The sequence below is a fragment of the Canis lupus genome, chromosome 10 (genome assembly GCF_048164855.1).
Source record: "Canis lupus baileyi chromosome 10, mCanLup2.hap1, whole genome shotgun sequence".
NCBI lineage: Eukaryota > Metazoa > Chordata > Mammalia > Carnivora > Canidae > Canis > Canis lupus.
This window is the reverse complement of record NC_132847.1, coordinates 70161639-70177924: the sequence shown is the minus strand read 5'-3', so window position 1 is coordinate 70177924 and position 16286 is coordinate 70161639. Positions and strand designations below refer to the sequence as shown.

Genomic DNA, 16286 nt, shown 5'->3' with positions numbered 1-16286 from the left:
TATAAAAATAAATTGTCCAGGGAAAAAACACACCATATGTGATAAAAGATCAGGTGCCATAGAAGAAAAAAATCAGTGGAGAAAGAGCAAGAGAACTACCTAACATGAAAAACAGAAAGGGTAAAAGGCTGAAGATGAGGAACAGAGCATGGAGAGTATCAGACAGTTTCATATACATATAATTTTGAGTCCCAGGAAAAGGCAGAAAAAAATATCTGAAGAAATGGCCACAGTTTTCCCAAACTGGATTAAAAATAAAAGCTCAACTGACTCTTCTGAGTCTGACAAATAGCAAGATGGTAGATTTAAACTCGATAATATTAAATTTACATTAAATACAAACGGTCTCTACATTCCAAAGAAAAGTTAGAGATGATCATACTTAATAATAAATAGGTATGACTCTACCATAGGTTATCTATAAGGAATCTATTTAAATATGAAGACAAGGTAAAAGGCTAAGTAAAGGTATACTATACAAATAGTAGAGAAGAAAGCTAGGGATGTTTGTGATAGTTTACAGAATAAAAAACCAGACCTCAGGACAAGAAATATTACCAGGGGTAATAAGAGACCCTACACCATGACAACAGGGTCAAAATACCAAGAATAACATAACAATCCTAAATATAAATATAAATAAAAAAAAATATATATATATATATATCTCCACATGAAGCAAACACTGAAACAAGAAGTAGACAAACCCACAATTGTAACTGGGGATTTCAACTCTCTTCCCTGAGTAATTGTTAGTTACAAATGAAGGAAAAGGACTGTACATAAATGAACAGAGAGTAGACAAGATCAAGCAGCCTAATATACATATAATTGGGTTCCCAGAAAAAGGAGGTAGGAAGAAATATAGTGAAATCACATATATGGTCTCTGACTGTAACTGAATTAAAAATTAGAAATGAGTAACAAATGGGTCTTTGGAAAAATTGCAACTATATGCATAATAAACATCACACTTCTATAATCACACAGATAAAAAAAGTATAAGGGAAATTAGAAAATGGTTTGAACTTAACATTAAAATATAACCTTTCAGAGTTTATGGGATCCATCTAAAGCAGGGCATATTTATAGCATTAAATAATTACATTAGAGGGACTCCTGGGTGGCTCAGTGGTTGAGCATCTGCCTTCAGCTCAGAGTGTGATCCCGGGTCCTGGGATCGAGTCCCACGTTGGGCTCACTGCGAGGAGGCTGCTTCTCTCTCTGCCTATGTCTCTGCCTCTCTCTCTCTGTGTTTCTCATGAATCAATAAATAAATTTTAAAAAAATTACATTAGAAAAGAATAAAGGTTTAAAATCAGTACTTCCACCCTGAGAGAGATCTAAAAAGGAAAAGTAAATGGAGTCTGAAGTAAGCAGAAAAGAAATCACACAGCTAAAAGCAAAAAAGAGTAAAATAGAAAATAAATACAATAGAGAAAAATAATGAAACTAAAAGCTGGTTCTTTGTAGACATGAAGAAAAAAGGATAAACCTTGAGGCAAAAATATTTTCAAAAGAAAAAGGACACAATTTATTAGTATCAGGAATGATGGAAGGAGGTATTACTATATATGCTACAGATATTAGAAGGACTGAAATGATTCAACCCCTTAAGTGAGGCAAACAAATAACCTAAAAGATACAAAATAGGGAAAGTCCATTCCAGAAGAAATAGATAGCCTGAAATAATCCTGTATCTATTACAGAAATTCAGTTCATAGTTAAATAACCAGTCACAAAGAAAAATCCCATTTGGGTTCACTGGAGAATCTGACCAAATATTTAAGAAAGAAGTAATATAAATTATACACACGTTATTCCAGAAAATGGAGAGGGAAGAGCATCTCTCAATTCATTTTATGAGGCTGGCACTACTCTGATCCAAAACTAGAGAAAAACACTGCAGGCGAAGAAACTACGAACCAATATCCTTCATAAACATACACATAAATACCCTTAACCAAATATTAGCAAACTAAATACAGTGATATATTAAAAGATTATCATCACTAGGTGGAATTTACCCCAGAAATGTTAAGCTGAGGTTAAAAAAATAAATCCAATCAGTGCAATTCCCTATACTAAGAGAAGATGAGAAGAAAAATGATTTCTATAGATATAAGTACACATTAAAATGTGACAAAGTTCAGGGGTGCCTGGGTGGCTCAGTCTGTTAGGTGTCCAACTCAATTTCAGCTCGGGTCATGATCTCAGGGCCGTGGGATCAATTCTGTGCTCGGTGGAGAGTCTGCTCGAGATTCTCTCCCTCTGCCCCCCACCCCGCCCCAGGTGTACGCACGCTCTCTCTCTCTCAAAATAAGTAAATTTTTTTTTAAAATGTGACAAAACTCAATAGCCATTCATGACATAAACTCTTACCTAACCAGGTAGAAAAAGAAACTTCTTGGATTTGAAAAAGGAAATCTAAAAAAAAAAAATTTAAGTCGGCTAACTTGATAGAAACTAAACAGATTTTAAGGAAATACTATGAACAACAGTATTCCAACAAATCACGTAACTTGGATAAAATAAACAAATTCTTAGAAAAACATTAACTACCAAAAACCAATTTGAGAAATAGAAAATCTGAACAGACCTATGGAAGATTGAATTAATAATCAAAATACTTCCCACAAAAAGAAAGAAAAGCAAAATCCAGATTCCGACAGCTTCACTGGTGAATTCTAATCATGTTAAAGGAACTCTTCACAAATTCTTCTCAGAAACAGAAGAGGAGGGAACATTTCACAGTTTTTTTTACAAGGCAAATATTATTCTGATAATCAAATCAGACAAGGAAATGACAAGAAAAGAAATCACAGGCCACTATCTCTTAGGACTACAGATACAAACATCTTCAATAAAACAGCAGACCAAATCCAGCTGTAACAGTGAGAGTTACTCCAGGAATACAAAGTTGGTTCAACGTACAAAGATGCCATGTTAACTGAACAAAAAACAAAACCACATGACCATCTCAATAGATGCAGAAAAGGCATTTGACAAAATCTAATACCTTTTCATGATAAAAACAATCAGCAAACCAGGAATTGAGAACTTTTTCAACCAGACAAAGGGCATCTATGAAAAACCCACTGCTAAAATCACACTTAATGGTAAACACTAAAAGCTTTTCCCCTAAGATCAGGAACAAGGCAAGAATATCCATTCTCAAAAAGAAAAAAAAGAATATTCATTCTCATCTTTTTTTATTCAATGTGCATTAGTGAGTCTAGCCAGGGCAAGGAGGAAAAAATAATAATTTTAAAAAGCATCCAGATTGGAATAGGAAAAGTAAAATGATCTCTATTTGCAGATAACATGGATGTGTACATAAATAATCTTATGGAATCCATACACAAAAAAAACTATCAGAAGTGATAAGGAAGTTCAGCAAGGTTGCAGGAAACAAGATCAACACATAACAAAGAAGAAATCAATTTTATTTCTTTATACCAGCAAAGGAACACCCCAAAAATTAAATTAAGAAAATAATTCCATTTTATAATAGCATCCAAAATAATAAAATAGGAATAAATTTACAAAAGAGCAAGATTTGTACACTGAAAACTAAAAACGTGGTTGAAAGAACTCTAAAATGACTTTAATAAATGGAAAGACAATCCGTGTTCATAGACTGGAAGATTTAATATTGTCAAAACGGCAATACTCCCCAAATTATTTTAGATTCAACACAATCCCTGTTAAAATCCCTGCTGGCTTTTCAAGAGAAAATGACAAGCTGAGCCTAAAATTCATGTGGAAATGCAAGAGATGCAAAGTGGCCAAGATGATCTTGAAAAAGAACAAAGTTGAAGGGCTCACACTTCCTGATTTTAAAACTACTGCAAAGCTACATACTAATCAAGACAGTGTGGTAGGACAGGAAGACATACAGATTAATGGAACAGAATTGAGATTTCAGAAATAAACCCTCACATTTAAAAACAACTGAATTTTGATAAGGGTGCCAAGACAATTTAATGGGGGAAAGGATGGTCTTTTAAAAAAATGATGGTGGGACAACTGGATATGCACATACACAAGAATAAAGCATGACCCCTTCCTTGATACCTCATACAAAAATTAACTCAAAATGAAATATATTCATAAACGTAAAAGCTAAAACTCTGGTTTCTCAGATAGGACACCAATAACAAACAAACAAAAAAGGACACCCATTGCACATGATAAAAGAAAAAACAATGGATTTCTCCAAAATTTAAAACTTCTGTGATTCAAAGGCCAGCATCAAGAAAACATCAAAAAAGACAACTTACAATATGGTAGAAAATATTTGCAAATCATGTATCTAGAATATGTAAAGAACACTTACAATTTAACAACAAAAAGAAAAAAATAAATTAAAAAATGGCCAAAGGATCTGAACAGACATTTCTCCAAGGAAGATATTCAAGTGGCCAATAAGCATAAGACAAGATGTTCAATGGCATTAGTCATCAGGAATATGCAAATGAAAACCATCATGAAATACCCTTTCGCGCGCACGAGAATGGCTGTAACAAAAAGTCAAATGATAGCAAGTATCTTGGACGGACGTGGAGAAATCAGACCCCTCACACACTGTTTGTGGGGAAGGAAAAGTGGTACAAGCTCCTGGTGGAAATAATCTGGCAATTCCCAATTCAACACGAGTTATCGTGTAACCCAGAATTTCCACTCGCAGGTGTGCACCCAACAGAATGAAAAACACGTGTCCACACAAAAAATGTGTACTTGGGACGTTCACAGCAGGTTTGTTCCTAATAGCCTCAAACTGGAGATAAATGCCCATCCATTGGTGACATGGAGAAACAAATCATGGCATACCCGAACAGGGGATGTCCTCCTCAGAAATAAAAAGGAGTACCCGGGAACACAGAACACAGGTTAATCCAAAAGTATGCTACCTGAGAGAAGCCAGACACAAAACACTTAATACCATGTAATTCCATTTCTATAAAATTCCAGTAAGAGCAAAACTACAGCAAGAAGCAGCAGAGAGTGACTTCCAGGGCTGGGGTCGGGGAGGGGCCTGGCTACAGAGAGGCAGGAGAGAACTTCTGGGGCAGATGCTAATGATACCCATCTTGATCGAGATGTGATTAGATGACCACCGGTTGTCAAAATGATCAAACTGCATTCTTCAAACTGGTGAGTTCCACGTATGTCACATCCTCCCTTCATAAATCCAATTTTTAAATGAATGAAAAGGGACACCTGGGTGGCTTGGCGCTTTTGGCGCCTGCCTTCGGCCCAGGTGTGATCTTGGAGACCCGGGGTCGAGTCTCACATCGGGCTCCCTGCGTGGAGCCTGCTTCTCCCTCTGCCTGTGTCTCTCTGCCTCTTTAGGTCTCTCATGAATCAAGAAATAAAATCTTAAAAAAAAAATAAAGTAAAATAAAAAAATAAAATGAACGAAAAGAAGCCCATTAGAAAGCTGCAGGGGAGTCCCTCATCCTCTTGCTTTTCCGCAGGACCCAGAACGGAGAGGACTCAACCAGGTGGTGGAGACCAAGGTCTAGCAGCAGTTGATTCAAACACCATTTTTTTCCCCCTCCGTATCCCACCGATACTGGTCCTGCCACAGGTGACGTCCTCGGTAAATGCCCTGTGAAGAGGCTTGATGTATAGCTCGAGCTGAAAATAAAGTTCACTCAGTGTGCCTTTCCCCTAAGAAGCACAGAGGCACACGCACAGCCCCGTCTGCAAAGGGCCAGATGCAAAGCCAGAGTCCAGGCCATCTCCCGGGGAGGGACCAGGGCAGGAAGGAGAAAGCTGCTGTTCCTGGCAGAGGACGGGGAGAAGAGGCACCTGTAGTCGTTCAGTATCTGAGAACGTACCACGACCCTCAACATTTGACACGTGTCGTCTCCAGGACCCTCACCCAGCCTGTGGGAGCGCGGATTGGCCCACTTCGCAGATGAAAAGCTTGAAGCCCCAGAGAGGTGAAGCAGCTCCGAGGGAAGGTCTGGCACACACGACGTTAGATGCCGTGTACAAGCTGCGCTGTGCACCTCTGGGCCCGTGATTCTGATCCGTGAGCCTCGGTTTCATCATCTCTAAGATGGGGATGAGACCGGCGGCGCGTTCAGCAGATCTCATGACACAGCCTCGTCTGACCTGTAGTAATTGCTCACTAAACGTTAGCGATCTGCGGTATTATTACTGCCAAAACAGACTCTGGAGCTGTCACCAGGGGCAAGACAAATTTTCCTACAGGCCAGAAAAGAAGTTTATTAGGGGGAATTACCCTGTGCCATTCAGCAGCCTCTTAATGAGATTGGTGTTATTCGAGGCTGATCCCCCTTATCAGCGACGCTGTGAACTGCGCAGATCATGACGCCTAATTTTTCTCTATGGAGTCAATCCTTTAATCCCGACTCAGCCTGGCTGGGATTCAGGCTGGCTTTGCACCGGATTGCAGCGAGGCATTCTCTGCCCGCAGTGGACCAGAACAAAGCAGCCCAAAGCTCTCCCTAGAAAACAAGTCGGGGTTGCTTGGGAGCCCCGGGGCCACCACAGGCACAGCCTTGATTTGCATTTTAATGGCCTCCACCCAACTGCCTGAGGGGTGGGGAGGCACAGGCCCCCAGACAGACTCCTCCTTAATTAGCCTCAGCTTCCAGAAGCCGCTGGAGGGGGGCGGAGCGGCAGGTGGAGGGTCTGGGTTGGGATGGGCAAGTGCTGGACTCTGGGAGTCTGGGGTCCAAGAGGTGTGCTGTCTCCGGTTCCCAGAGCGTCACGTCTGAACGCCTTCAGCTGGCCTTCGAGGCCTTCGGTGGCGAGGGAACGGGTGATGGCAAAGGCGAGCAGGAGGTGGGAGGCACGTGAGGACGTGCAGGAGGGCAGCCGACATCCAGGTTGGGGGGGGGTGTCCTGCCCGGGGCCCGCGGCCTGGAGGCACCCCAGAGCTTGGAGCTCCCGTGTCCTGGCTGCCACTCTGGCTCTGCTCAGGTTCTCAGGAATCCTTTAGAAATAAATACCAGCTCCCCCACCAGAGAGCACGGGGGACGGCGCACCCCCGAGTACGTGCTGAACAAGTGCACGGACACGCTGGACGCAGAGAGGTCGCGCCAACAGAACAGTCTGCAGCCTGAGACTCTAGTCCTGCGCCACTCAGCGTAGGCCAGACGAGACCTGAGGGGGCACAACGGTCAACATCCCAGACACAGCAGCCACCACTGTTCCCGTCCCACGGGGGGCTCTGGGGGGGTGGGGGGTGGCCAGGACAGCTGGCTGCCTTCCCCAGGTTCCCGTTTCTCTTTGCAGAGTGTCAGGCTGTCCCTGGACAGGTGTGCTCCCCGCCCCTGGGACTGGAACACCTATGACATGTGTCGCTTGGGATCCAACGGGGGTAAAAGGAGGAAGTGTGTTTCTCTCTCCCCGCCGCCCGGTGCGAGACAGAGGGAGGCTCTGAGGGGCCACGGGGAGGACACAGCTGTGGTCCCCGAATGACCGTGTCCAAGGCCACCCAACCAGGCCACCTGCATCGGGCTGAGATGTCACCGGAGAAGCGATTACATCAAGCTACCGAGAATCTGGGGTTTATCTGTTACAGCACAGAGCGCCTGCCTGACCACAGCGGAAACTGGAGCAGAAGCGGGGTGCTACTGTGAAAAAAACCCAAGAACGGGAGGCACGGCTTTGAAGGCAGGACGGTTCAGAGAAGGGCGCTAACGCCACAAGCTTGGAAGGCGCCAGGAGGGCGGGTCACAAGGTCACCCAGACAGCAAGCGGCCAGCGCAGGCCTGTCTCCCCCGCGGCGCCCAGGACTGGTCCCAGGTGCCAGCGCCAGGCCTGCCTCCGACCTAGACCCCGATGCCAGGTGGGCCCTGGGCCCGGCGTGGGGACCGACAGCGTCAGGGCGGGTGTGCCTCGGCTCGGAGACGGGCTGGGGCCCAGGCTGCCCTCCGGCTCCCAGCTCCCGCCCCTGCTCCCGGGGATGGCAGGCCTCACCCCTCTCCTCCCGGGCAGCGGTCCTTCCCGCTGGGCGCCCGTCGGGTGCAGGGCTCAGCGCCAGGGCCACAGCCTTCCAGAGCCTTCTGCAGCCCGGGCCCTAACTGTGCTCAGGCCGGGCCTGTGCCACCCCTCCACCCGCCCACCCCCGTGGGCCCCAGGCTCCCTGAGGGCAGGTCCCGGGTCCTGTGACCCCTTCCTGAGGAGGAGGGGGGAGGCTCTGGGGCGGGGCCAGCGGCACCCAGGGCGCGGCTGGGGTCAGCACCCAGGACAGGGCTGAGGGCGGTGCCAGGCTGGCACCCAGGGCAGCGCTGGGGGCAGGGCTGGGGCTAGGGCAGCACCCAGGGTGGGGCTGGGGCGGCACCCAGCACCCAGGACGGGGCTGGCGGGAGACCAGGGCGGGGCTGGGAGGCACCCAGGGTGGGGCTGGAGGTGGGGCCATGCCGCACCCAGGGCTGGGCGGGGCCAGGGGCGGGGGGCGGGGCCAGCGGCTGGTCCCCTTACCTGCATGGGACTGCATGTGCTCCAGCAGGTTGTTGTAGAACTGGAACTGGATCCCACAGGCGCCGCAGGTGTAGGGTTCTGGGGTGGGAAGGGGAGAAATGAGGCAGCTGTGTTAGGGGCAGAACGGCCCTGGAAGCCCTGGATCCGGGAACCCAGACACACACTGGGGCTCTGCACTTGGGGCTCTGGCCCAGCCTGTCTGCCCCTGTCACTGACTAGTGAGGGAGAGGCTTGGGGGAGGGAGGAGCCATGGAGAGAGGAAGACTTGCCTGCAGAACCAGAGAGGGCCTAATTCAATCAAGCAGACCTTTATTGAGTGCTTACTGTGTGCCAGGCACCGTTCTGGGGACAGGGGAGGGGGTGACACTAACGGACCAAGTGCCCCAAGGGGGCAGAGACCACGTCCCACCACAGCCCATCCTCTGCCCAGTGAACAAATGGATGTACGGATGAAACAATAACAAGGTAAGGGCACAGAGGGCAGTAAAGGGTGCGGGAAGTACGCAAGAGAAGGTGGGAAGTGGAGAGAGGCAGCGCAGGGCGAGAGGACACAGGACAGGCGAGGACAGGGAAGGCGGGGAGGGCGGGATGGAAGGACAACAGCACAGGCAGGAAGGGGGCCTCATGCGCAGGTGGACCCTCAGCTTCCACCTCGTGTCCCTGGCACTCAGGTCAGTGCCCGGCACGGGGGAATGTGGGAGGAAGAGGGGTGACAAAGGGACACGCAGGGAGGCGGAGATGGGCTTGGAGGAGGCGTCCTGAGGCTCCCCCACTGCGAGTTGCAACGGGAAGGCCTGGGTTCCTGCCAGGGCTGGGGTGGAGAAGGCAGGTGGCCCGTGGTCAGGGCTCCGCCTCGTCCCCTGTCCAGACTCCCCCTCCCGCCCGGGGCTGGGCCCTCCTCCTGCCTCCGCTGGCTGCCAGGTCTGCCTCGGGGTGGCCCACGGGCAGGTGCCCTGGAGGTCCTGAGCATGTGGCCGCTGGGTTCACTTTCTGCCCTGCCTTGCCCTCTCCAGCCCCCCGTGGGACCGTCACTTACTCTGTAGGAGAGGGAAAGGATTGGAAATCAGGGGACTTGCAGTTTCTGCAAAAGAGAAACAGTTTAGCTAAGTCTCTTCCCGTCCTGGTGCTCTGAGATGACTGTTAGGACTTCTGTCTTAGGAAGCAGTAAGCCGTCGGGGCTCTCGGAGGATCTGAGAGCCAGGCTCACGTTCTGGGCTGGTGCTGTGGTACCGGGCAGGGCAAGGTCAGCCAGGGCCACACCTCTAGGACACCCTCAAATCTCAGAAAGTGAGCCCACAGAGCTCTAATGGGGAAATAAATGTCCGGGTGTGGCTGCCGCTCAGGACAGGGAGCTGGGAGCTGCTTCTAGGTCCCGGCACCAGTCACCAGAGCAGCTGCGGGGGGGAGAGGGGGGTCTGTGCTTTGGGGGATTCCCCTTGCTTCCTGATGTTGTCAGGTGAGCCTCAAAGGCAGTAGACGGCAGGGGAGGGCCAGAGAGACTAGGCCCGGAGTCCTGGCACCGTCTCTTACAGGCTGGGGCCCGGGGGCTATGATTGACCTCTCCTGGGCCTCAGTTTCCTCATCCAGAAAATGGGGATAACACAGTAACACTGACGCCCCCCAACCCCCATATCCCGGGGCTGTGGTAAGGATGAAAACAGGTAAGACACATACAGCTCTGAACACAGGCCAGGCACGTAGTAAGCGCTCAATAAATGGTGGCTGCTGGCAGCAGCACTTCACACTGTCCTCCCCGATTCGAGTAGCAGCTCTGGAGGACGGAGAGGCAAGGGGTACAGCCTGGCGGCTGAGGGAAGGCTCCCCGGGAGATGGTGGCCCCAGTCCTGGCCCTACATCCTGTGTGGCCTTGGCCAAGGCACTCCCTCACTTTTAGGGCCACCTCTTGGAGACGGGATTACATTTCTCAAAACGGTGAGCAGCTTGGAAAAGCCAGTAAGCTCTCTGTGGTTTTGGGGGTTACACTGACATTCTCAGCGCTGCCCCCACCCACCCCCCAGCGGCACACCCCGCTCGGTTCTCCTCGGGGCTCCACATAGCACTTGGTTCACTTCAGACCGCCACCACCACCACGACACCCTGCCACGGGAGTGCGTAAGCTCCACGGGGCACCTGCCGACCGTCCACCACCACGGGGATGGGTGCGCAATTCCCACTGCAGCGGAGGAAAGGACGAGGCTGGCCCGGGTTACCAGCTCGTCCTTCGGCTAGAGGTCAAAGCTGGAGCTCCGCGGACTGGGCCGAGGCCTCCGCGTTCAAGTCTGCACCCCTGGCTGCTTCAGGACGGACGCCTGTCTGTGCCTCGGCGGTGGCCAGCACCTGACCCGGCGTTGAACTGCAGCCGTGCGAGAAGGCAGGCTCCCTACCCTCACGTACCCAGGATTCAGAACTGTCTTCCCAGCTTGCCCTGGGTGTCACTGCGGACCCGCCTGCCGGGCCTTCTCCGGACAGGCCCCGGGTCCTGCTAGGCTAGCCAAGGATCCCTGCGGGGAGGTGGCCTTTGGCGGCTCTGCTTTAAGGGACTCTAGGGCAGCCGCCAGGGGGCGCCAGACGCCCACCGGGAACCGCGGCCGGAGCTCCCTGGGCAGGTGGTGCTGCAGGCGTACTTGTGGACGGCCTCTGGTCCAAAGTGGGCCAGAACTCAGGGCCTCCGGCTCTGGGGCTACAGTTCTCTCTCTGCACCCCCTTTGCCTCTCCTGGAAAGGAACTGGCTATAACGTTTACTCCAAAAACAGCGCTAGCTCTCGGACTCCTCCCGGGCCTTCTGAGCCAATGCTGAGGGTACGGGGAGGGCGAGTTCCTCTCTCCATGGGAAGAGACCAAGAACAGCAGTCCCAGATGCCGCTGAGGCCCAGGGGCAGGCTCCTGGGAGGAAACACCCTTCCCATTTCTGGCCCTGGCCCCCTGCTGATTCCCTGCCTGCCGTGTCCCCCCGGGAACAGCATCGGGCCCCACGAGGAGCCCAGCCCGGGCTGCCTGCTGCCACTCCGGGGAGGAGTGGGTGGAGGCCACAGCACAGGACGGTCAGCACGGGGCACACTCACCGCTGGAGTTTTGGGAACTGCTATTCGTCTCTTCAAAGTGGTTTTGTGCTTTGCCTTCTACTCTCCGACTGAAAGCGCTTTCTGCTGGGTGGGGACGGGAGAGAGCGAGAAACACCAGTGACTGGTTAGCACTACGAGGTCCGAGTGGAAGGGCATGCTGCGGGGGGGCTCTGAGGCCAGGGTACCCCAGAACTGCCCCCGGTCCGAGGGCTTTCTGCTGAGGAACCTGCACGGTGAGGGGCTCCGGGGCCCTAAACCAGACCCCCAGCTCCTCGGGCTCACCTGAGTTGCCTGATGCCTCATCAGAGCCCCAGGAGATCCCCCCCACCCAGTGCCCAGCGTGGGCCAATGGCAGACAGGCCTGGGTCTCCTATCTTTGGTCCTAAGGAGCCACATTTGGGACACTAAGTCATTTGGACCTGCCACCCGCTACTCCCTCTGCCAGAAATCTGCTGCTACAGACTCCACCATGGAGCAGGGAGGAGGACAGCTGTCTCCTGGTGGTGACTCTGGCAGAGCAGGAGGGCCAGACAGCTGATCCCAGCTCCACAAGCCTACTGGTCCCTGGGTGGCAGGGAGGGCATCCTGGGAGAGGGGACAGTGTGACCGAGAGCACCAGGACAGGCCCACAGCCTGGGAGCCCAAGGCCAGAGGAGTTCTGCTCAGGGTTCATCCAGGGGAAGGGGCCGGTTCCTTAAGTGATTTCTGGGGCATCTCCACCTAGAGGTGGCCCCTCCTGGCGCTGTCTGGAAAGCCAGAGTGAGAGATGGGGTCCGGCCAAGAGGACACAGCGCAGTGTACCCCCACTCCCACCCGCAGAAGGTCCGGACACAAAAGATCTCAGCTTGAAGGGAGCTCTGCTCTTCCCAGTTGCTCTGGGCACAGTGGGGCCACTGGATGCTCGTGGAGATGAAGGCTTCTGGGAGCAAGTCAAGTTGGGGTGCGCAGCCGACCCGGCCCCTTTTACGGGGAAACAACCCGCACAGCGATATCAAAGGCTCTGAGAAGCTCAACCGGAAGGAGGCCCATTTAGCTCTGTTTGACCCAGGCTTCCTAAATATAGTTAGCCACCAAAGCCCATTTTAAAAACACCATATTCTTTAGGATGCCTCAAAAATGGTGATTCCCCAGAACCCACTTTGGGAAATGCCACTGTCGCTCAGCAACCCCCTATGTCAGAAGGCCAAGTGCTCAGACCGTGGGGGCCAGGGTTCTGAACGATGATGGGGCAACAAGAAAAGAAGCCACAGGCGGTGGCTCCTCCAGGCCCTGCTCCGTGCCCGGGCTCCGACACCGCCCCCCGCCCGACGCCTCCTGATGCAGAGGCTGTTGGTAACATCGCAAGGAAGACCCGCTCTCCATACTGTGTCTGTAAAATGCCTGGGTCGACACCTCCATGTGGGCCTACCTCAAGGTACCATCTGTAAATCGGCAAAGAAAGCCCCTCGATTCTCTGGCAGGGGGAGTGGGTGCCCTCATTCACTGAGCACCTATGCACCAGGCATGGGCCGCACGTCTTACACCTGTGGTCTCCCACCGTCCTCCCGGCAGTGCTATGAGAGCCACACTGTCATTCCCATTCTACAGGTGAAAAGACTGAGCGTGCCCAGTTCCGGGGCTGGGTGTACGCCTAACCTCTTGGATGGCACAATAAAGAGTTCACTCCCGGGGCCGATGCAGTCTCTTTAAAAGGCCTGGGCTAGGGAAGGGATTCCTTTCTCCACCTTCATTAATTCGATGCTTACCCAGCTGCGGAGGAGTTCCACACGGCCTACCCAACACAGAGGTAGAATGCGCCCAACAGAGGTCACAGACTCCCACGCGTAGTCCCCTGCTGCTCAGCCGACAATGCAAATCTGAACAGCTACCCCTGCACCAGCACCCCGGCCGCCCCGCAAGTGCCATGTCCACCCAGGTGCTCGTTCTCGCGGGGCATGGCCTGCTAGACGGACGGGGGCAGGATCAACTCCCGGCTCTGCCGCGCAGGGGCCTGCTCACCTCCTATGCCCTCTGCCCTGTGACCCCCACACCACAAGCCTTCCAGATCCCATGAAGGCAGCCAGAGGCACGTCCCACAGCTTGCTGGATGTGGAACTCTGAGGCGCTGAGGCCCGAGAGCTGCCACACACCACACGGCCCTTGCAGGCTGTTTTCTGCACAAACTACCCATGTACGAACTCCCAGCCACAAGATCAAGGGTAAAAGCAAGATTTGAAAGCCAGGATCCCATTCTTCAGTTGAGCCCACGATGACCAGTCTGTTTCCAATTAGTTTATGAAAATGTCATAAAATGACAACAGCTCTTGGCTCTTCTCAGCGCGGTACCTGAAAATCCATTACCTTCAAGGTGGACTGGCTACTTACCCCTCTCTTGGAAGACCTAACCACGATTAATCTATCTTCAAACATTTTTTAAGAACCAAATCTTTGCCTAAAATTAGCCTCCTGAACCACAGAGCAAAGGCAAACAAAACCAATCGCTTGGCCATGTGGTTGGTTCCAATCCACCAGTTCACTTAACGAAGTTCTCAGTTTGATCGCTTGGGTGTTTATCTGATGGCTTTGGGCCTCTGGAGGGCACTGAAAAGCCCACAATCCCAGAAGGACAAGATCATCACTCTTCCCTCACCCCGCACGTCCCAGCAGGCAGCCCGAGGCTCAGTCCACCCAGATATGAATCGGGATTCCCGACAGCTGCTACTCAGCATCCGGTGTGTCTTATCAGCTGCTGTGTACCTTTCCCTGCCTGTTCACCTCCTGGAGCCCCAACCCCTTTCTGCACGGACTCAGAACACACTGGAGCTGGCATCCACTGGTTTCCCGCTGGGCTAGGGCCCACGGAGGAGCATCACAGGTAGTACCAGGGAGGGGGAGGCTAAAAGAACAGGGCTTCCGCTTCGTGGGGAGCAGCTTGTCCTAGAAGTGAGTTTTTAGACTGTGTTTTTCAGAAGGACGGGGCATGCAAACTCATGCCAAGAAGGTCCAGGCAGGTGATGTAAATAAATGAATGGGGCAGGATGCAAGACAGACAACAGCGTGATCACAATGAGAAATGACACCTGCCACGTAGCCACTGTGTTGGGGAGGCAGGAGGGAGTGGTGAGGACCACGGAATACTGGGCAGTATGGGCTTTAGTCGAGGGGGCCACTGTGGCTCAGCCCCAGGCCAACTGCTGCCCTCCAGGAAAGTGGGCCCAGCACTGCCAGGTCTGATTTTCAACGTCAGCAAGACATCAAACGTCTTATGCAAAATCTGATGCTCAAATATTGGCAGTTAATTTTAAAAATTTTTAACTCCATGACTTGGGAAAAAAATACTCTCCTGTTTAAAAAAAAAAAAAAAAGTTTGCAAACGATCCCATACAAACCCTCTGATTCAGGGTACAAAAACCTAGGCTCAGAGAGGTCAGGTGGCTCGCCACGGTGAGAGCCAGCCAGGGGCACGGCTGGGACCCAGATTTGTCCCAGACAGCTACAGGACCTCCACTCGCTCTTGCAAGGGAACAGTGACCCCAGGCACAGCTGTGGCAGGTGCGAGCGGGGTGGGGAGTGGAGGAAGTGTGAAGGTAACATAGGCCATCGGTACCTGCGGTTGCCTTGCTTGCCGGAGATCCCGAGTTTGGAGTGCGGAACGTCTGGGTTTGGGTGGCTGGAGGGGTGCGGTGTAAGAGGGTGGCACATCGGACCACGGAGGCCGGAGCTTTTTTCCCCGACTGGTTCGTCTGGGTCTTCGCTGCCACGAAGCGTGGAGACGGGGAGACCTCCGGATGTGAACACTCAGAGCCTGTGTCTGGATCGTCCGGTGGCTCCCACCCGGGGGCGGTACCTGAGAGGGTCACGCTCTCAGTCCCCGTGGGCCCTCGGAGCCGGCCAAGCGAGTGGTCTCTTGGGCCACAGAACCCTATGTTCAAGGGTCAAAACCTCTTCGTGGTCCACAGAACGCAGAGGCTCTCTCACTCCCACTCAGAGCCTAAGAAAGTCCAGCATTCTAGAACCTTCCCCTGCTTCTCCTCGAGCGAAGCCTGATTGTCAACTAAGGCTCAGAGTTTCCCAGAGGCCACTGGGAGGGTCACCTATCACCCTTGACCAGCCCAGGCTCCCAGTGTCTGAGAACACAGCCTATGACCTGTGCTTGGGCACCTGAATCAGTCAACCCAGGCCCAAGAGCATTTTCTAGAAAATTGGCTCCGAAGCCTCTTTTCCTTCCAAGGCATGTTGGCTGCTGGCTCATAATTAATGACAGCAGACAGGCAAGGACATGCTGGAGTTCATTGGTGGCAGTGGGGGGAAGCAAGGGGCTCAATGTTGCCCTAGGGTTTTAGGGGAGGGGGCTCTGTGGCTCCCGGGGAGCTGATGGGTCACCTTTCTCCCTCCCGAGTCCTCTGCAGAAGCTGGAGTCACTGGGGGCTGACACCCAGGTGGTCTCCACCTCTGGCGGTCCCGGGCGGCCAGCAGTCCGCCTCCTTCACACCCAAGCCCCTCAACTCCCCTGGTGGCCCAGCCCTGAACCTGGCCGCACTCCCACGTTCAACACAGAACAGGAGGGGACAGCAGTCTTCTGGCTCAACTGCAACTCCCCCCGAAGGCGAGAAGGGGACTAGGCCACGTGGGAAGGGGCCCCTTCGGTGCTGCCCGGGGGCTCATGGATCTCAGGAACTGGTACCGTCTCAAGGGCACCCACGTCACCCAGGGTCCAGGACACTGCCGCTGCTCCCCTGCCTCTGGGGGAGGAAGAGGGGCCTCCTTATACCCCTGGTC

At 52.2% G+C, this 16286-nt stretch overlaps 1 protein-coding gene across 21 annotated transcripts in view; it reads right to left on the bottom strand.

Annotated features, from left to right (window-relative positions):
• ZNF618 (zinc finger protein 618) overlaps positions 1-16286 on the bottom strand; it is a 184133-nt gene that overhangs the window by 11536 nt on the left and 156311 nt on the right. For 7 of the 21 annotated variants that reach the window (XM_072842457.1, XM_072842463.1, XM_072842459.1 and 4 more), the window contains 4 exons: positions 15115-15354; positions 11529-11612; positions 9503-9547; positions 8467-8544 (listed from right to left, as the gene is read on the bottom strand). In XM_072842457.1, coding sequence (XP_072698558.1) covers positions 8467-8544; positions 9503-9547; positions 11529-11612; positions 15115-15354 — 447 coding nt within the window. The remainder of the gene's footprint in view (positions 1-8466; positions 8545-9502; positions 9548-11528; positions 11613-15114; positions 15355-16286) is intronic. The other 14 variants (XM_072842479.1, XM_072842461.1, XM_072842469.1 and 11 more) reach the window with 7 other exon arrangements.